Source organism: Bombus affinis, chromosome 1 (assembly GCF_024516045.1).
Source record: "Bombus affinis isolate iyBomAffi1 chromosome 1, iyBomAffi1.2, whole genome shotgun sequence".
NCBI classification, from domain to species: domain Eukaryota; kingdom Metazoa; phylum Arthropoda; class Insecta; order Hymenoptera; family Apidae; genus Bombus; species Bombus affinis.
The window spans coordinates 16,785,105-16,805,504 of NC_066344.1; the positions used below are offsets into that span (position 1 = coordinate 16,785,105).

Sequence of the window (20,400 nt, forward strand, 5' to 3'; positions counted from 1 at the left end):
AAAAAAACCGTTCTAACATTAATGGGTGGTCGAGGTTACATCAATTGGAGACAGTTAAACGCGCAATCGGTCACCGACAAAGGCTCTAAATCGGGTTACACTTTCAAAGATCCTAACAGCAACGATGCCCATATCGTATTGTGGGAAATGAAGTTATGATACTCAGTTACGCTAGGCCTATCATTACGCCAGTATGGATAGAATTGTTTAAAAAATGCTTTCAATAGCCGATGGCAAGCTCTGTAGTATCGGCGTATAGGACCAAAAAAGGAAAAAAAAAATAAGAAACTATCGTCAAACTGATATCCACTTAATTAATAAGGATACTCGGTAAGGATTCGTTAATTAGCGTAGTTTTTAAGTTTAGTCGCAACGAGTGTTCGATACGAATATCTCTTGGAACTATGTTTGAAAATGATGTTCAACGTTTCTCGAACGTTCTTATCGTTTGCAGTGCAAAGATCTAGTTTTTTCGTGTAGCTCTCTAAACACAGAAAGAGGAAGCAGAAATCTCGTATTTTATTATACACTCTTTAGTCCTTCAATACGGTCAAAATCTTATATTCCTTTCTCTTAGGCTGTTGTGTTTCTTTCGTGTACACTCGTATATGTTTATTTATATTTTTCTTTTATTTAAAAGAGTAAAGAAAGGAAGCACATTTAACGGAACAAATGCGTTGAGTATATGTGTATAACTATATAAACGTAATTAAATATTGGGTTTTGAAAATATGTACTGATATACGAGTGTGCGCGTTATTTGGAAGAAAGAATTAATCTTTCAACGTGTATTTTAATAAACATTGTTATTTCTGTAGTTACGTATAAAAACAATTTAAAGCAGTGGTATTCTTATAGATAATTTAACAAAAAATCGAAAATTACTAATGGATTAATTTGAAATTTAATATGGCGAATGAAAATGGACATGATTTGAATACCATTGATTTGAAATTCCATATTTCAAACTTTTGTTATTCGATGGGAATCATGTGATGTGCACATGAATTTGTAAGATATATGAATATAAAACGTTATCTTACGCTTTATACGCAGGACGTTTCGCGTCGTGAGGGAAAGACGATAGAATTTTTAAGTGTTTCTCGTGTTTTCATTTCAAAACTTGTAAATGAAAGTTTAAAGGAAAACCCCAATCTTTGTAAGCTGGGGACAAAATAAAGTGCACAGAGCAGCGCCTGTGATTTAATCTTTTTGATGCATTAACTGCGCCTAGCATACGCTAAATCTTTGACAATATTAAACATTTTCTTTAAGTTTTTTCTTGCATCGATAAAATAAAGAAGAAAAAAAAAAAGAAAATTCAAATGATACAACCAAATTTATTGGACACATTTAGTTTTTTTATTGGTAGAATAAAAGCGAAAAATTTTGAAGTTTGGTTTTTCTAATGCTTTAAAAAAAAAAAAAAAAAAATGAATCTCACGTTGCTATTGTTCTTTACTAAATGATGTTATAGATCATTCGGTAATATTTAATAGCATTTTTTGAAGGTACGTAAGATATATTTTATATCTTTTATAAACGTTAGTACGTTGAACATTTTTGATATATATTTTACTGCCAAACGCGATAAAGATTTCTCAAAAGAAGGAAGAAAAATGGTGGTTGAGAGAAAGGATGCGCAAAACAAAAAGATCTCCGAAGATCGATGACATTGCATGTTGTCCGTTCTTTACTTGTGATACGATCGACCAGGCAAAAAAAAAAAGAGAGGTTTAGAAGATGGAAAAAAGTTTATATCAGTTACCCAGTGAGAGAAGTATATCGTAGTTTTGTCGCAAATGTGCTGTTAAGTTTTTCGCTACCGGCATGGACGAACGAGTCTGCGTGTACATATCATATTTTCCGAGGAAATTAATTTTTATATCGCAAATGAATCCTGGATAGATTTATATTTTGTACACTACATTTTTTTCTGTTTAGGTTTATATAAATATATACATAAATGTAATCTTATTTTGTATTTATACGAATGATACATACACGTGGAATTTATTCAGCAATACTTTATTTTACACACACGGTACACGCACACGTTATACACACATACATTGCGCGCGCATATATTTATTACTTAAAGAAAGTCGTAACGTTGTATTATTGTTATGTACGAAACTCGAAAATTTTGTTACGTTAGCGTTCGAAAAAGCTATTCGATTCAATGATTTTCACTTTGTATTGCTATATTGCTGGATATTATAATTATTTAAAAAACGAATGTATAAAATTCTTTGTTCCTTCTACCTTCCACTATCTCGATTATTATGAAATATTTGCAATTTCACGATTAACAACAATTTGAAGATCGATAGATTTATGTTACCATATGAGTACGTAAGGTTCAGGTAGTAAAATAAAATTCTGAATAACATTGGTTTTCAGGTATACGGTTTATTCTTTGTACAATATTACGATATGTTTACATTATAATATGGCGCATAAATAATTTGTTATTTCTACATATAATTCTACTCGTATCGCTTCGAATATTTCTTAACGCAGAAAACGAATTTACACGTTTTTTTATTTCTACGTTAATAACTTTCATGAAACTTACTACGATATGCATGAGTAAGTACGATATGTGTACTATACAATATGAAATGTTAAGTATTTTACGTTTCACTACTTTTGTCAGTTACTTTTTTTCATCAACTTTTTTACGTACAATAAATCCTCTACAACATAGTTTTGTTCCTGTAAATAATTCTTTGAAAGTTTCCTTCTCACGTATTAGAATATGATGTATATTTATTACAATGTACAAATTAGAAAATAATCATCATTGAGACAATTCTCTGATAATAAAAACTTCTCGTTATGTTTTGTTAACATAAGTGTAATATCTCGAAAAAAAAAAAAAATACATAATAAAGACATTACAGAAATTACACATTTACAGCAGCATTCATTTAATTATTTTCATCTTAGTACTTAATTTCAATATATGTATATATTTATTATACATGACAGAGAATTCATTTTTGTTTCAAGACTGTATGTATGCATGTATGTAACAAACTACTAAGGTCTTTTTACTCTGGTATGGTGCTCTATTAACTCTACATTATATCTATAGTTATTTAATTACAATCATCTTCGTCTGTTTGCTTACATATACATATATCGTGATAGTAGAGCGGAAAATTAATTTATCTACATTGCACTTCTAATACAGAAATACAAGCTTTGTTGACAGTTCTTTAACAAATCTCTATATATAACGGTATTCTCTTTTAAGTTAAAAATGGTGATTTCTCTTGATTGCAACTTCGAAACGTGGATTCGATTACAGAAATTCTCGGAAATTACAATTTGCAACATCTTAGAACATTAGTTTCTTGAAACTTTACTTTCTATTCCCTGTTTTTTTTATTTTAAGGTACTAAAGTATAAAGTACAGCAGAAAAGATGCACGTACAAACAGAATACTTACATTATATATTCAGTTTGTGATAACATGAAATATCCCCCTTTTTTATGCATATAAGTTGTTTGTTGTTACTTATAAACCTCTTAATTAACATATCGTAATTTGTTCATTTTTCTCCATCTTCAAACATATTTCGATATTTAAGTATATGCTTAAATCTTACACGGTACTTCGTTTAAAAGTATATCAAAATCGAAAGGCGCAAATCGACAGTGTTTGTTAAAGAATCAAACGCACTGTAACTTCTTAACATTAAAATACGAATTTGTCTTTCATTGTAAAAAGCATGATTGATTTGCCGCGTCATACGAAGTGCATGTACGGGTTTCCTGTTTCAAACCTTTTTCTTATTAGAGTGTCGCCATAACTGCAACTGTATCATTCTATTACATGTATTTATAAAATACCTATATATACATATACGTACACGTATGTAATGCAGATAACATAATAGATAATACCTGCCCGAGCTGCCTCTATTCTGTCGCACACTTAAATATTTGGTGCTGTTTTTAACTTAAAATATATTTAATTCATGGGGAAGTTGAAACTTCTCCTTACAGACGGTAGATGAAAATTATGAAATGTTCATTCCATAAAAATCAAATGGAGAAAAGATATGGTTACCAATTAAGAGTTACTATGAAATACATAATACTGCTAGAAATTTATTTTTATCCAATTTAATGAATTTTCAATATTACTGTTTTTGTTTTTCATTTCTGTAATATTGAAAATATCATTAGAAACTTATAATGCATACATATGTCAGCTCTCACATTGCATACATGCTTGGTAAATGGTGTGATAATTTAATATGATTACTCTTAATACGATGACACATACTAATCTTCCCTTTTATTAAATAAAAATAAAACATAATGAAAATATTGAGATATATAAATTATTATAAAAATTCATACCAGCCTTATAATTTGTTCAGTTTATACATATCGCCTCGAACATTTAATTATATTAACATATTGACAAAGGATAGATATACATGATTTTATTTATTTAAGTTTAATGATTTTACTTGTTTAAATTAAGGCAGAACAAAATAGTCATTCTTATTATTATTGTTATTAATATGAAACTAAACCATCTACACGAATAAAAATTTACAATTAAACATCTTTGTCTCAATTAGAGATATATAAGATAAACAACTAAAGATATTCTTTATAATTAAATCAAATATCATATCAGTTTCAGAATTATATTGTTCTGTCTTTTTTCATGCACTTTTTGCAATAAAAAATGTTTATAATTTAAATAACTGTACTTGAAAAATAAAAATTACATGCATTTACATGTTCTAGAGTACAATAGAAAAAGATTTGCACATTTGCACTTTTATTAACAAAAAAAGACTTTAGAATAATCTGTATAAAAATCTTGGAAATAATATATAGGTATTAATGATAATTTATCGGTAAAATTATAGTTATGCGATGGAAAATTTGATCATTATACATCATTCATCTCAAAATACCTTAAAATCAATAATTAATCAAAATTTATACTAATCAATAATGTGCCCAAGCATGCAATTATTTTCTTCATAGGTGCTACTTTCCTCCAGCACAGAAGACCACTTGAAATTTTTGTTATTTCATTTATATAGTTTGTGTGCGTGTATGTAATCACAATATATCGCTTAAAACAATTATTGGCCAAGTTTTATTGCAAAATGTATGAAGATATAAATAATAATAATATACCAAAAATATTAGTGAACACCTTGATGACATAAATCATTTGATTAAAGCAAATATCACTTTCAATAATAGTAAGAAAAATAAATGCAAGCAAGTAATAAATTACTAGTATCTGATATATATACATATAAATGTATATGTACATACAATATATAAGAAATAAACGTAATAAATAGTAACTAATCAAAGCTGCAATTTTATATATAAAAATAATTAATGATACTCGGTATTTGACTAAAAGTCAGGCAGTGTCTGATCCTATGATCGTATTAGTTACTCGTAAGTTTTTTAACTTTTTGTTACTGAAATCTTTGTCTAAATCTTCATAAATGAAGAAGTATCAAACTTTATTTAAGTACTCCGGTATTGTTTGCTATTTTCGAACGGCAAATCTCATTTTTAACGTCGGCCAAATACGATAATACATTGTTGATTCAGGCACAATAATAAACTCTAACAAAAAGTTATAAATGCTAGCAGATTGAGTAATTCATATTAAAAATATTGCTTGTCACTTTACTTTAAAAGTAAGCAATAATAATTGTGGCTTTTTTCACTTTACTTTAAAAGAAGCAATAATAATTGTGGCTTTGTTGTAATGTTTCACAGGTAAGAAACGCAACATCAATGCTACTATTGTAATAATGGTATGAAAAGTTAATTAACAAATTTAAAAGGAATGATGTAAACATACTACACAAAAAAATATGTGTAGTTATATAATATACATAACACATAATTTATTATAATAAACTGAATGGAGCAATGGTCCCAAAATTGTTACTATGAGAAATTGGAAATTGGTAACCCACGAACGAATTAATCAAGTTTCAGTCAATTTACGAACCTTGTTTTCGTCGATAAGATGTTTGGTACATCCTATATCAAAGTGATAATTATGTCCAATATATGCTGGTGTAACAAGTAGACTATATATAAAAACCATTCACTCTTATACATGTGTACGTTTTTCTCCATAAATGTATCAAATGGTGAGGACAGAAAAAGAAGAAATTAATCACCTAGAGAACAACGTCGGGCAGGGAGCAATGCCACTAGGCTAATTGCGTCCCACTTCGTCCACCATGATGTCCCATACCAATCATAGATCCGCCGCCGCCGACATCATCGCGAACGATTTTTCTTTCTTTGTAATAAATTTCTTCGCTTTCCTTATCGCATAATAACAACACTGCTCCACCAAACAAAAATATAGCCGCACCCCAACCAACTCCGTATGCCCAACCAAATTCCCACATTGGTCGGTTTCCTGTATAATATAATTCTTATCATATAAAATATTTAAAAAGGTAGAATTGATCGTTTGGTAGGAATTTTAAAATATATATTTTAGAAATGTCCAAACTTACCAAAGTTAAGTTCTGCAGCAAAACACACTGGATATATTACTAAAGCTATTAAGAGTGATACCACTAAAATATAAGAAAAATATAGATGTACTTTACAAAAATACATACACTATATATACATATATTTATATTACAAAAATACTATACATATATTTACTGTTTTAAGTAATGAATCTTACATGCAAATCCCATGCAGAAGACTGCAAATCTATAATATTTATGTTTGTCACGATTATCTTGTGACCTTAAACCAAGACCAGTGAGGATCGTTGCTGCAATATCTGTTATTAGACATACGACACATAAGGCAGCAGCTGCTTTTATATAAGCTGTAAAGAAAGAAAAACTAAATTAATTCCTTAAAGAATTCTACCAAATGTAATTATTTTGTTTGAACATACCAACATCTCTAGCTTGGAAACATCCTGCCGAATCTGGCACATTAAATGGGAGAGGAGTAGGTGCTGCTTCTTCAATGCAATGTGCAAATAGACCTTGTCTCCATCCCAATGCCATTAACCAGTCGGTAGAGGCTAAGCCCATTATCATTAATAATATTACTATTATTCCACATATGAATGCTATCACCTGTAACATAAAAACAAAATTGCATCTTTATCATTTAATTCAGAAAAGTATATTTTCATCACTAATTCTGTACTACACAATACTATAGAATTTTAGTTCCAATATTATTTAAGCCTATTAGAAGGCAAACTGATCAACTGCACTTTTTGAACTATGTAAGTTGAACTTCTCAAAGTACAAATACAACTTCTATATATACATTTTCAGATTTATTTCAAACTTGAACAACATAATTATGATACTAAAGTGTCTTTATAAAGTTGATAAAATTTCAAAATACTTTGTATAATACATAATATATTTATAAAAAGTTTCTACAAGTGTTCAAATACTTTCATAAACTACTGTACATGAACAGTCAATCATTACAAAAAGTACTCATTATCACCTCTACGAACTTATAAAAAAGACATCCCGAATATACCTGTGCGATCTCAGTATCGCCCATGTGATCTTCCGCGACTGTATACATGATCATCGTAAATCCAGCGTACACTGTTAAGATTAGTCCCAACGGACAAAACCAAAATGCACCTATCTAATTAAGAGGGTCTCGAACTCTTCACACTTTCTTTGGTCTCTTCAACGAATACCATTTACGGGACATCGTACACTCCTCCACACATCACTCTCAACAAACGTCGAGAAAGCATTTAGAAACGATTCAGAGACATGAAACTCTCCCAAAATGACAAACACTTCCAGGGTAAACACAGCTCGCGTTTCCCGTATATATACCTTTGTTCGATACGAATAAAACAATAATTTTTCTAATCAAGTTCCCGCTTCGAACGCCACGCGAAGTACATTTTGTTGGTAGAGCTATCTCCTTTGTTTCTATATTGGCTTATTCACTAAAAAAAAAATGGAAAAATATCGTTTGGCTAGCAAGATCGAACAGAGACAATCTCCATCCGAAGTTGGGGGAGTAATTGGGTTCCAGGGAAGCTGCGCCCATTAAAGGTCGTGGCGCAGTGCGCGTACGTGATAGAGGGTGCTTTTTAGGATAGACGAAAATTGAGAAGAACGCTTCCATTTATAGAAATTTTCCTAATCACGTGATTGTGCAAATAATTCAGCTTTCTTAAGTAGATATTGATATATATATTCTATCTTTATTGATATAATGTATGTTATTAATAAAATATTATACATTTTTATATTTTTATGAACATAATTAAAAAATTTGGAGGCAAACAGAAATTCCTTTCATCCACTAAATATTATAAAATACTGTACTTTAAATATTATGTGGATTTTTACACCCTTAAATTTCTCAAAATGCATGAACATCCCCAGTTTGATTATTAATAATAGTAATCATATAACATTGGAATTCGAAATTTAATCATATTGATTGATATTTTTAAATCAAATTCCATTTATGATATTTTGATCACTTCATGATTTAGAATAATTTTTATTGTTTTATAATAATATAACTGTAATTATAAATATTTTCAGAATATAAGATAAGATTCATACAACATATTGAAGTTAAAAATAAATTAAAACATTTGAAACTTACCTTGAAAGGTCTAGTAATAGTGATTGTTTCAATAGTGGTTGCTTGTGGCATTGTTTGTGTCTATAAGTGTATCTGAAAATAAAATTGATTCATAATAATAAAAAAAAATGAAAACAATAGTACGAATAGAATAAAATTGTAAGTAATGTAATAGAATCAAAATAATCATTTTGTAAAAAACATAAATAATAGGAGAAATGAATAATCATTGATAATGATATGTTAAATCAGATAAACTAAGTAAAGATCATTGTGGTAAATTTTTTTCATCTATTTTATATTTATTTTTTATACATAATGTATTTTACAAAAATGGAGAGTTTACTTTCTAAAATCACCTTTTATAACGTTATTCAATATGTGTACAACTTTTAAAAAATTTTATATTTTAATCAGTATAAACTTCTTAACACATTGCAGTAGAATCTTCTATCTAATAATATAACTTGAGTTAACTAACATAGTAAACTATACTTGTTACAAATTCCAGAAGTAGAAAAATATTATACACTGAGTCAACCTGTTCATATATATCAATCATAAATTGTTGGTTTTCTAAAAGATTAACACATCTTAACAATCATCAATTCTGTTCTAAAAGCAAACCACTTGTTATTATGGGAGTGGCATGATTCCTTAACAAAATTATATTATTTACTGAGTCCAATGTGTCACAAGAAAAAATAGAAGTTTCAACTATTTTTTAAATAATATACATGTTAAATTATATTTTATTAGAAACCCTAAAAAATTTAGACTATTACAAATATTTTAAATAAATCTTTTCCTTAAATAGATGGATAACTAATAGCTTTCCAACACTTCAAACTTTTCATTTTAAAGTAATTTTCTGACAAAATGTATTTTTCTTGGTTGAGTCACTCTTCTAGGAAACAAATAGGGTAATAAAGATTTGCAATATCCTATATCACTGACGTCCCGCACAATGCACATATCATCAGTAGTGCACTACTTATCCGGTGAAAAATAGTTTTTCATCTTAACAAAATAAGACACTTACAAATGATTGATATATTCACTCTATAACCTTATCAGTCACTGCGCACACATCGAATATTTAATAAATAGATGTGAGTTTAGAGAAGTTTAGTGCTAGCTCAAGAAAAAGTTGTGTATAAATATAAAATCCGATTCAACGATAAAAACAATAATGCGATTCAATCTTAAGGGTTATGTCACTAGAAATGTCAACACAAGTTTCAACAATACATTTACTATATGTATACTAAAGTATATTCTGGTATTACTGATACATATACAATAAAGGAACACAGATAGACACAATGAATAATCGCTTGGAGAGCTTGTAAGGGACGAACACTCTTATTGGCCATCCTTCTGTTGTGATTTGTAACCTCGACACTGATTGGCATTTCCATCCATTTTCTTAGGTTATGTTGTCAAAGTAGCTATATTAAAAATTAGCATTAAAAATTGATATAATTAAATTGCTATATTAATTTTCAATGCTCTAAATTTTATATATTTCTAAAAATGTCTCTTAGCATCTTATTATGTCTAAACATATATATATAATAGATCCAATCTGTTTCATAAGTTATTGTTGTCAATAATGTTAAATAAAAATTAAACAATAAAAATAACAGTAATGTAAGGTAATAATATAATATAATATAAAAATAATATTAATTAATAAAGATAATGCAATGAATTCTTTCGTAATTGTTGTTTGTATACATAACACGAATGAAAATATTTAAAATAATATTGTATATTTATATTTATTTTAAATATTTTATATTTACAATAATTTTATATTTAACAATAATATAAACATTAATTATATGTATGAATATGTTGTGAATCGACAAGTTTTTTAAAATTTATGCAGAATTTTTGAATTATAATGTATGTTGCATTAATACAATGAAATTTATGAAATTAAAGATATGCGCAATCTAATATAACAATTGCATTTAATGACATATATCTCAATTTGTATGTAACAAATTAATGTATGTATATAAAAAATATGCTACATGCAATTTAGTAATTAAAAATAGTAAATTATAGCAATCATATGATATAATATTATTATATTACATTATAATGTTTACTTGAAATTTTCAATACTTGTTGTGTTCTAAGTAAAAAAATTGATATAGTTTCTTGACGATTTAATACAAGACAAAATTTTGGAAAAGGTTGATAGTACAAATCTGGTTGAGCATGTGAAACATGTGCATCTTTCTAAATATGACGATGACGTCAGTGAATGACGTCAGCACCATGACACGTTTCTTTAAACTAACACATAAACCTATCTACATTATACATGTGAATATCGTTATATATTAAATCTAGATTTTATGTCATTTGATGTTTCAAATGTTTATACATATATCAATATCAGTTAAAGAAATTATTCAACTAAAATTGCAGGAAAGGACATAACTGAAACATACATAAAAGCTGTAATTAATCTTAAAGGATTTCATTATTTCAATATCTACATCTTAAACAAATAAATGTAGCTGATTTGTGAAATCTATACTATACTATACTGTATACTTGAAATGCGATATCATTTTTTACGACGCCTGAGTAATTTCAACATTCTTTCGTTGGAATACTGATTAAAAGATTATTTTCATGACTAAATGCATAGATAATAAATGCGTAATAATATATGAAATTTATATGTATGTATATAATTATTATATAAATAATAATAATAATACATACATACCACATTGCTTTATGTTACATATAGAATAAAAATAACTAACTAAATTTTCACCAAACATTTAACAACATGTTTCATTATTATTACAGTTAATAATAATGTTTCAACATTATTGCGGTAAGGCTAACTGTGAAATTACTATGCCCATTTAGATATACATATGAAAATTATAAGTGAAAAACATGGTAAGTCACATTTCCTACCTTTTATAAAAGAGCAGTTTTAAAATTCGATGTGTTGTCAATCAATTAGACACTAAAATTTTCTTTAAAACTATTCTTAAAGATTCCAAAAATATGAATAGCAATATGCAGATTAATATTAATTACGTTAAACTAACATCGTAGTTTTATCACTAATTTTTAAAAGGCTTGCATCTTTGAACCTATCAAATTATTCCTTTTTCTAACCATTTTATATTAAAATACTATTTTTTAATTAAAAATAAACAAGTAACATAAATATTAGAAAATTAACGTGTCATATTTTTTCTCTGTAGTCTTCATATACGAATCGTAGTTGCAATAAAAGAGAATGTTTAAGAAAACGAAGTTAGTATTGAATACTAAGCAAGATACAGTTTATAAAATATAAAATATACACACATATAATATATATATCTAAATTATATAACATTAATATAAATTTGATGTAACGCTTTTTATATAAAAAAATTTGTGCATTTAATAAATTAATACTTTTATTAACTATAATAAATGTTTCAATAATATCAAAAACCAACACTATTATAAACAAATATATATTTCTGAAACACCTTTTTGCCCGATTAGTATACTTGAAATGCGATATCATTTTTTACGACGCCTGAGTAATTTCAACATTCTTTCGTTGGATTAATAAATTCGATTAATAAATATACCACTGTATATGAATCGGAGTTTGATGACTGGTAAGTCGAAGGTAATATTTAAGAAAACGTCGCTAGTATTTGATGTGAAGCACATATGTAGGAGAGCATCGTCCATCACCCATCACTATCCGATGCACGATCAGTTTTTTGAGGGGGTGGAGGGAAAGCACGTCGGCCATTTTGATGGTGACGCGCAGCGCGGAGATCGTGGGCTCCACCAGTGACGAAGCCACTGGAGTTTTGACGTGGCTGCTACGTACCTGCCCGTTTGCCCACTCCGATTGCAGCAAAGTTGGTGACGAGAAATACGTAACTGGTAAGTACCCAGCTGGAGAATAATAACAACCGGGCATGGACCACTGCGCTAACGGTGCACCGAAAATTGTTGCCGAAACTACTAGCATTTGACTTTTCATGATCCTAGTACAATCAGTTTTACGTCTGCTGTGGAATATGCCGTAAAATATGGCGCCTTAAGGAAGATGTATGAATTTCTTGAAAAGGGCAATGGGGGTTACGTGACAATTCTGACATCTCTTTTCACCAATAACCGACACATCGTGATGCCAATCGGTACAATCTTAGCCATGTTTCATCGTGTTTTTTTCATTAATTTTCTGACCCTTCGATCATCCACAAGAACATCTCTTTTAAGTGTTTATTGTTCTCGTATTATTTTTAGATCTGCTTATGTAAATGACGCAGTAACACCGCCGATCGCTGACTGGCGGGAAATTTAAAACTTTTGCACTTTAATGGATAGATCCTGATTTTGACTTGAATACACACAGGTTTTCGAAATCTTATTTGTTCCGACGATGTTTATATTTAGTCTGGAATTCGTTTCGTAATACTTCAACTATGCATATATATTTGACTTTTTTCAATAAAATATTGTCTACGGTTTTTGTGTAGTTTTGTTTTCATTAAAATGCTTAAAAGATCACTGAGGAGGTTAAATGTAATCTTAATGAGATGTATACGATGTTTATTCTTAATAGGACGATTCGATTAAATGTGAAATTTTTTGTTGTGCAACAATTTTATCATTTAGTGTATCAAAAAATAGATTTAATTATCAGTGATACAAATTGAGAGGTTTGATTATACAGTATATATAAATACAATTATAAAAATATACGTAATTATGAAATTATTTTTCATCCTTTGTAGGGTTTGAGGTCCCCAGGCTATGGAAAGTATGGTTGAGGAAAATGGATCAGCTGTTGACCCATTGTCTACGGGTTCTCAAAGCGGTGACGCAGCACCAGCAATAGCTACATCGGTACAATCTCTCAATAGAACACAGCAGCAAACTCATCATCTGGTAGCTTCTACCAGCATTGTGCAACTGACACTACCTACGTCAGGGGCAACACAGGTATACAGGAGAATCTCCTGTGTATCTATGTCTGATCATTTATTTCTTTATTTTAGTTCAAAGCATGCATATATAATTTATTTATGTTTTTAATCATAATTATCAATTAATTAAATAAGCACTGTGTGTATATTCACTCTTGCATAATGCTGGTTCAAATTAAGAAACTAAAATTCAAATTTAGTTTTCTTAATTAATTACTTCTTTATTTCTTGATACACTGAATTTGGTGTTTCAATTTTTATGATAAATATTTTTATGAAATAGTTATTCCATACCTACTTTATGATGACTTGCATATGCATGATGATATCAATCAATTATAAAATTTATTATATTTGATTCATATTAAAACATTTTATAAATATTCATGTTCATTTATTCAGTAATATCTATTCTTTAACATGCATAACATTTTATATATTTATATATAATGTTTATTTATTTGTTTAGGTACAGTCTGTTATACAACCTAATCAACAATCAGTAATTCAAACTGCAACGAACATTCAACCTGTTGCTATTTCAAAAGGAAATGTCATACTTGTCAGCAAACCCAATTCTGTCATACAAACAGCCCAAGCAAGTTTGCAAACACTTCAGGTAAATATCTTGAGACCGAGTTATACTGTTGATCTCTTCTCATCTTCCTTTAAATAAACCATTTATAAGTAGATATAAAATTTGAATATACATGATAGCATTTTATATATATTAAATATTAAAAATAAATAATAAATAAATAATATAAATAAAAATAAATAATATTCAATAAATATAATTAAATATTATATTGTACATTAATGTATAGGTGGTTGAAACTGGTAGTGATGATAGTTTCTCAGATTCAGAAGAATCTCCAGAACAAAGGGGAGGAATTCTTACCAGACGACCGTCTTACAAGAAAATTCTCAATGACTTAGGTGGTGGTGAAATTACAGGTATGATAAATTTATTTTTATCAAATATCAGGAATAAAATTAAAATCAGAACAAACATATCAATTTTTAATAGAATATTTACAAGAAGTAACAAATTATCATCTAGATATTTTATTACCTTAATTAAACTTACATATAAATTTATTAGTTCATTTATACAGGATGACCAAATAACATGTAAAAGCGGGTATAACGCGATTCCTTGTAGAAAAATAAAAAAAGGACATTAGATAAAATTTTTCCATTCATGGCTTAATTTTCGAGAAAATTGAGTTTGAAAATTTATGAAGTATACTTGAACTTGGCTAATTTCGGACTGAACAAGACTAAATCATTGACAGGAGGTCATTTTATGTGTAAGAATAAGTCGAAAATGTAGAATTAAGAAAATAGAGTTTGAACATATTTATTTAAGAAGTCGAAAACGTAGAATTAAGAAAATAGAGTTTGAACATATTTATTTAAGAATCGACCTAGTACATATGTATGATAAATTTTCAAATTATTCATAATTTTTCTTAGAAACAGCGTTTTGCTAAAAAACTTTACTTCTCGAGTCAATTATTTTGTTTTTGTCCAGTTTGGAAATACTCGTGTTCAGGTATATTTGATAAATTTTCAAATTCAATTTTCTCGAAAACTAAACAGAGAGTGAACAAATTTTATTCTATATCTTTTTCTTGTTTTTCCATAAGGAATCACATTGTGCTTACTTTTACATGTTATTTGGACTGATGTATATATGTATATGTGTAATATTATTATATTCACCTTTTTATTCTAAGTCTTCAAAAATACATTGACTCTTACGAAATGTTAAAGTGCATGTCAGTTCATACAACTATTGTTATGTACTGTCTACGTATTTCTTAAATAATTATTCCAATTAGTTATTATCTTATTGATTTACTTTAAATCTGAATAAATATATGTATAATCAATCTGTCTTATAAGTCATTCTTTATCAAACAAATATTTAAGTATATTTATATAACTGTATTAGGATAATAATAAGGAATAAAAATGTGATACTTTATGCTTCTTAATATTTTATTTTATACATCTAAGAAAGGGAATGCCATACCAAGCTTAGAATGTAAGTTAAAATTTAAGTTAATAATATTAAATCAAAAACAATGCATTGAATTCTCCTCTAACCATTATTTATAGATATATAACATGAAGGAAAATTATTTATTTTTATTTAAATAAAATCCCGCTTATGTTTATTTATTTAGTGCCAATAAAATGAACTAAAAAGTAACTTTTTTATAATTTAAAGTAAATACACAATTAATTTGATTAAAAATATCTAGTATTCTCAATATATCTATTTGTAGATAATTGGTCAATTATAAATTTTATAATTAAAGTTAAAGATATTTATAACTAAAATTTAAAAAATTATTAAAACCGACAAGACACATTTGTTATTTTTAATAAAGTTTCATTTTGTACAAAAAATCGAATATTAAAAAATTATTTGTTCTATTTATACTTTGCAAGACTGCATGTTTTTATTGCTTAGCTTTTATTTTTATTTTAATCTATTTCCTTTTTGTATGAGCTGACTGCACAGCATTATATAAAAATATGAAAACAGCAGCCAGAAAGGAAATAGCATACAATGATATTTTATTTTTATTATACTTTCTATTTATACAAAATCATCTTTCTGGATGTATATCTTTTTAAACATACACATATGTACAATTACATGCCTTTATGCAATCAGGAAAGTTATTTAAGAAGAAATGTACCAAATATTAACCAAATTGTTTTGGTATCATTGTTTCTAGAAATGAATGCCATAAGATATTCATTATATTATTTTCTCATGAAATATATGTCACATTCTGGAAATTTTTCAAATTGATTTAGATTAAATAAATTAACACCGATAACAACTCTATTATAATTGGGGGTTGTATTAATTCGGTGTTACAGACGGTCGATTGCCCCCTCTAGAATCATCTTCTGAGTGTGATTCTAACGTGGACAGTGAAGTGTCGTCCCATTCGCTTCATTATCAGACAGGTTGGTTATTTTTTCTTCTACATATCTTTCCTGGCTGTCCTTTATTTAATTCTGTGCGCAATCCTAGCCATTGTCCTTTCATTTTAATGAAGATAATGTTAGGAGAGTAAATTAGAACTATTAGTCTGAAGAACTTAAAATTTTATTCCTTTCGTCCTTATACATATTACCTGATGTAATACTATATATGATTTAATATTTTGTATGATTGCTTGGTGTGGCATCCTTGCTTATGGGATTTTTAGTTCTGTTTATAAATATATATAGGTTTATCTGTATATACCCAATAATATAAATAATCATTATAATTGTTAAAAAGCCATTCAGATTTATGTTTACCTTTTCTATGTGCCATCATTTAAAATAAATGACTTTTAGTACCTCTATTTAGTAAAGAATTGTTTTATATGAAATATGCTTAGCTAGATGTGTATTGTCTTTATTAATACTGTGTCAGTAATTGAGATTAATGCAATTTACAGTAATTCCTGCTGGAACCATACAAATTGCAACTCAAGGGGAAGGTGTGCCTGGTCTTCATACATTAACTATGAGTAATGCAGCAACTGCAGGTGGAGCTATAGTACAGTATGCACAAGGCCAAGATACACAATTTTTTGTCCCAGGTGCGCGTTTTTTCATAGTTTTTTAACATTGAATTTTTTAATAACTGATATATCTCTGACATTTTCTTTTAATTTTTTTTTTTTTTAATACAAATAATTTTTGTATTCAATAGAAGTGTGCGAGTATCCGGAATTATGGATATTCACGAACCTCAGATTTTAATTAAAAACTTTCAGGTCAACTCAATTGTTAAAGAAATTCTGGTACTCGCTTACTTTTAGTATTTAATAATAATATTAATAATATACATAAATTTTCATTGACTGATTGTGAATAACAAAATTAAAAATTTGGGGAATACAGTCTCTGACAATGTTCCAGCTTACACAGGACATGGTGTTGTAGTAGAAGATGCAGCTAGAAAAAGAGAATTAAGGTTGCTTAAAAATAGGTAAGATTTGAAGGAACTGGAAATACTTTTAATTATAATTTTCGTAACTGTTCTTGTTTATACAAATATTTAAAAATATAAAAATACTTTTGTTTTTATAGACAAGCAGCCCGCGAGTGTAGAAGGAAAAAGAAAGAATATATAAAGTGTTTAGAAAACCGTGTCGCGATATTGGAAAATAGAAATCAGACGTTAATAGAAGAACTCAAATCGTTAAAACAGCTATGCGAACCGAAAACTGACTGAGGTTGGTGTTTAATGTTGAAACATTGTATGAAAACTATTAACCTGCTAAAAAATTTGTACATGTCTTCTTTATGTACATTATCCTAAACGTTGTTAGGTAAGCGATGGTGATGTACATGCATTCTTATAAATAAGTGTTTCTGTAACATACTGTATTTAAAATGCGAATATGAAGGCTTGTGAAACTTGCTGTTACTAAAGCGAGAAGCCAAAGGTATATGAGATGCAGAGACAGTAAACTTATAGGCAATATTCTGGAAGTCAATCTATATTTTGGATAAACTTAACAATCATATAAATTTAGGTTATTAACGTTTACATATTCAAAAAATTTGTTGATAACCAGACGATAATATTAACGTTTGGAATATATTCATTTAGATTACAGTAACTATGTGATGTTGAACGGAACTGTTTTATTTACACATAAATATTGTATCCATGTAGTTTCATTCTATTCGAAAAAAAATTTACATTAGTAAAAAAGTGAAAAGAATTATAAAAAACAAGAACACGAGAGTATATTTAGTAGTCAATTTATAATAAATAATTGGTCGCTAAAAATACACATACTTGAGGAAAACGCCTTATACACAATATTTGCTAGTGTAACTTAGAAATTAGATACAGCTACGAATTAAAATCACATAGTTTCTGCATTAAAAAAAAGAGCATAGTTGTTAGACAATAGTTTCTGTATAATTTTTTTCCAATTTCTCTATTCTTTTATACTTGAAAGAGACAGGTCCATTAAAAAAGTGCATCTATTAGAGGTGTTTGAATGAAAAAATAATGGGATAGTTGTAAATAGATAAATAGACCGAAATTCTACTACTTTGATCATTGCTGCTGCAATATGTACGTGTATAAAGTGTCGTCTCAATATAATTTTTTACTTTAAATACAAACTTCAGAAATGTATTATGAAGAAAAATATAATTTATACAATGTAGAGAAATGTGCTATAAAAAAGCATTAGGTGAAATGCTCTCGTCTTATTTTACTTTCTATTTTAAGATGCCTCAAGTGCAAGAAGGTGAAGAATATAAATTTGTAAAATATAAATATAAATGTAATATATATCTGGAGTGCCTTGAAGATTTCTGTACAGGGTGATTTATAAATGCATGTCAATACTTCAGGTGATGAATCTATGCTAATCTATTTTAATGTATAGATTCACTTTCTGAAGTATTGACATGCATTTATGAATCACCCTGTATATATATAGTATACAAATAAATACGCGCAAGTGCGCTCACATATATACATACATACGTATGTATAAAATTATGTTTTAGGTAAATGTGGGTACATAACAATATTTTTGAATTATATATTATGTTATAGCTTTACGCCCTGCGTAAAAATCGTACAGTTGCTTTAAAATTGAAATTTCTATTCCGATACATTTTCATATTTTTTAAAATTAAATAAAACCTTTAAATCGCTAGTATAAGCCATAAACTAAATTACATGTCGATACGATTGCATCTATTTCATGTCCCAATAGAAAATAGGAAAATTTGTTACAATCAGATAATTTGCATATTATGTTTTATAATATTATTAAAAAGAAATTATTTTTTAATGTCTGACACATACTTATCATCATGCTAGGAATTATTTATCCAATGCATTTTTCCCATAAAATCAATGTTCTGTAATCTAAGTATGAAAACTATTTGATGTATAATTTTGATTGTTATATATTTATAAGAAAAATACAATTTCAAATATGAAAGATCCAGTTTGATCATTCAATGATGTAATATAAACTGTTCAACACGTTTAAGAATGATATTGCCGATTATTTGAAATTATTTTATTGGTGTAATTTTGTTTCTTTTTGATTTTTTATAGGATATCAAAATATTATTGTTTGTAAAATAATTTATACAAAAACATATTTGTAATATTAATTTCGTACTATTTGCATACATATCATTTTTTTAATATTAATAATATATATTTTTTAAATAAAATCCAGATAAAATTTACAGTTACTGATCAGACTGGAAAGATTTGTTGTATAGGTATGATGCGTAATTTGTCAAGTTTATTTGTTATCAAAACTATTCACTCTGATAATAGAAAACAAATACAGTTATAATCTTCGTACATGCTTAATATATCATTTGTAATTGAATACTTTTATTGCAAATTATATCGTTTCCGAATTATTCTCTGTAAATTGAAAGTACAATGTACTTATAGTGACTTGTTATAAAATAAAAACGATTCGCTATAAGTTTCTTTTCTCCTACAGATTTAGATTTGGTTTAATTTAGGCAAAGTAATACTGTACACATTTTCATCTGTGTTTTAATGTTAATTATATGTATGATATATGTATATCTTGATTGCTGCACCGATGATATGAAATATTGTATATAGATAATATATGTATTTTTGCATATCATTTGTTTTTGAAAAATATAATTCATAAACCTCTTTAAAGATACTGTTATTTTATTACAAAGACATAGAAAACAATTGAAATAAAACAGATTGAAA

The 20,400-nt window shown here is 27.7% G+C and overlaps 3 protein-coding genes across 23 annotated transcripts in view; 2 read left to right on the plus strand and 1 right to left on the minus strand.

The window, feature by feature from the left end:
- LOC126914339 (rho guanine nucleotide exchange factor 10-like protein) overlaps positions 1 to 2,239 on the plus strand; it is a 41,512-nt gene extending 39,273 nt beyond the window's left edge. The window contains 1 exon segment of the mRNA XM_050718139.1: positions 1 to 2,239. Coding sequence (XP_050574096.1) covers positions 1 to 159 — 159 coding nt within the window. The 3' untranslated portion in view covers positions 160 to 2,239.
- Positions 2,240 to 2,392: 153 nt separating this feature from the next.
- Positions 2,393 to 12,406, minus strand: LOC126914804 (transmembrane protein 47). 4 transcript variants are annotated; one of them, XM_050719240.1, is made up of 6 exons: positions 12,270 to 12,406; positions 8,662 to 8,733; positions 6,947 to 7,133; positions 6,725 to 6,874; positions 6,546 to 6,608; positions 2,393 to 6,445 (listed from the first exon to the last, which is right to left on the minus strand). In XM_050719240.1, the coding sequence occupies exons 2-6, from the start codon at positions 8,710 to 8,712 to the stop codon at positions 6,231 to 6,233; spliced, it is 666 nt and encodes a 221-aa protein (XP_050575197.1). In that variant the 5' UTR covers positions 8,713 to 8,733; positions 12,270 to 12,406; the 3' UTR covers positions 2,393 to 6,230. The 4 variants fall into 4 exon arrangements, with proteins under 4 accessions (XP_050575197.1, XP_050575196.1, XP_050575195.1 ...); XM_050719239.1 differs by lacking the exon at positions 12,270 to 12,406 and adding an exon at positions 9,000 to 10,233; XM_050719238.1 differs by lacking the exon at positions 12,270 to 12,406 and adding an exon at positions 9,683 to 10,232.
- A 15-nt stretch (positions 12,407 to 12,421) lies between these two features.
- On the plus strand, positions 12,422 to 20,343 carry LOC126914698 (cyclic AMP-responsive element-binding protein 1). Of its 18 annotated transcripts, XM_050719040.1 has the most exons (10): positions 12,474 to 12,576; positions 12,685 to 12,833; positions 12,943 to 13,051; positions 13,434 to 13,641; positions 14,095 to 14,244; positions 14,453 to 14,582; positions 16,530 to 16,619; positions 17,102 to 17,245; positions 17,550 to 17,637; positions 17,739 to 20,343. In XM_050719040.1, the coding sequence occupies exons 4-10, from the start codon at positions 13,453 to 13,455 to the stop codon at positions 17,881 to 17,883; spliced, it is 936 nt and encodes a 311-aa protein (XP_050574997.1). In that variant the 5' UTR covers positions 12,474 to 12,576; positions 12,685 to 12,833; positions 12,943 to 13,051; positions 13,434 to 13,452; the 3' UTR covers positions 17,884 to 20,343. The 18 variants fall into 18 exon arrangements, with proteins under 18 accessions (XP_050574977.1, XP_050575052.1, XP_050574997.1 ...); XM_050719057.1 differs by lacking the exon at positions 12,474 to 12,576 and having other exon boundaries at positions 12,595 to 12,833; positions 17,568 to 17,637; XM_050719066.1 differs by lacking the exon at positions 12,474 to 12,576 and having other exon boundaries at positions 12,596 to 12,833; positions 17,577 to 17,637.
- The last annotated feature ends 57 nt before the right edge of the window (positions 20,344 to 20,400 follow it).

Excerpts from the sequence above, each read along its gene's own strand:
- LOC126914804 (XM_050719232.1), bottom strand. The coding sequence starts at position 7,611 with ATGATCATGTATACAGTCGCGGAAGATCACATGGGCGATACTGAGATC. Across the intron at positions 7,134-7,557 it reads GCGATACTGAGATCGCACAG|GTGATAGCATTCATATGTGG; the intron begins GTATATTCGGGA and ends TTTATGTTACAG. Across the intron at positions 6,446-6,545 it reads TGCTGCAGAACTTAACTTTG|GAAACCGACCAATGTGGGAA; the intron begins GTAAGTTTGGAC and ends TATATTATACAG.
- LOC126914698 (XM_050719020.1), top strand. The coding sequence starts at position 13,453 with ATGGAAAGTATGGTTGAGGAAAATGGATCAGCTGTTGACCCATTGTCT. Across the intron at positions 16,620-17,101 it reads TTCGCTTCATTATCAGACAG|TAATTCCTGCTGGAACCATA; the intron begins GTTGGTTATTTT and ends TGCAATTTACAG. Across the intron at positions 17,246-17,549 it reads TACACAATTTTTTGTCCCAG|TCTCTGACAATGTTCCAGCT; the intron begins GTGCGCGTTTTT and ends TGGGGAATACAG.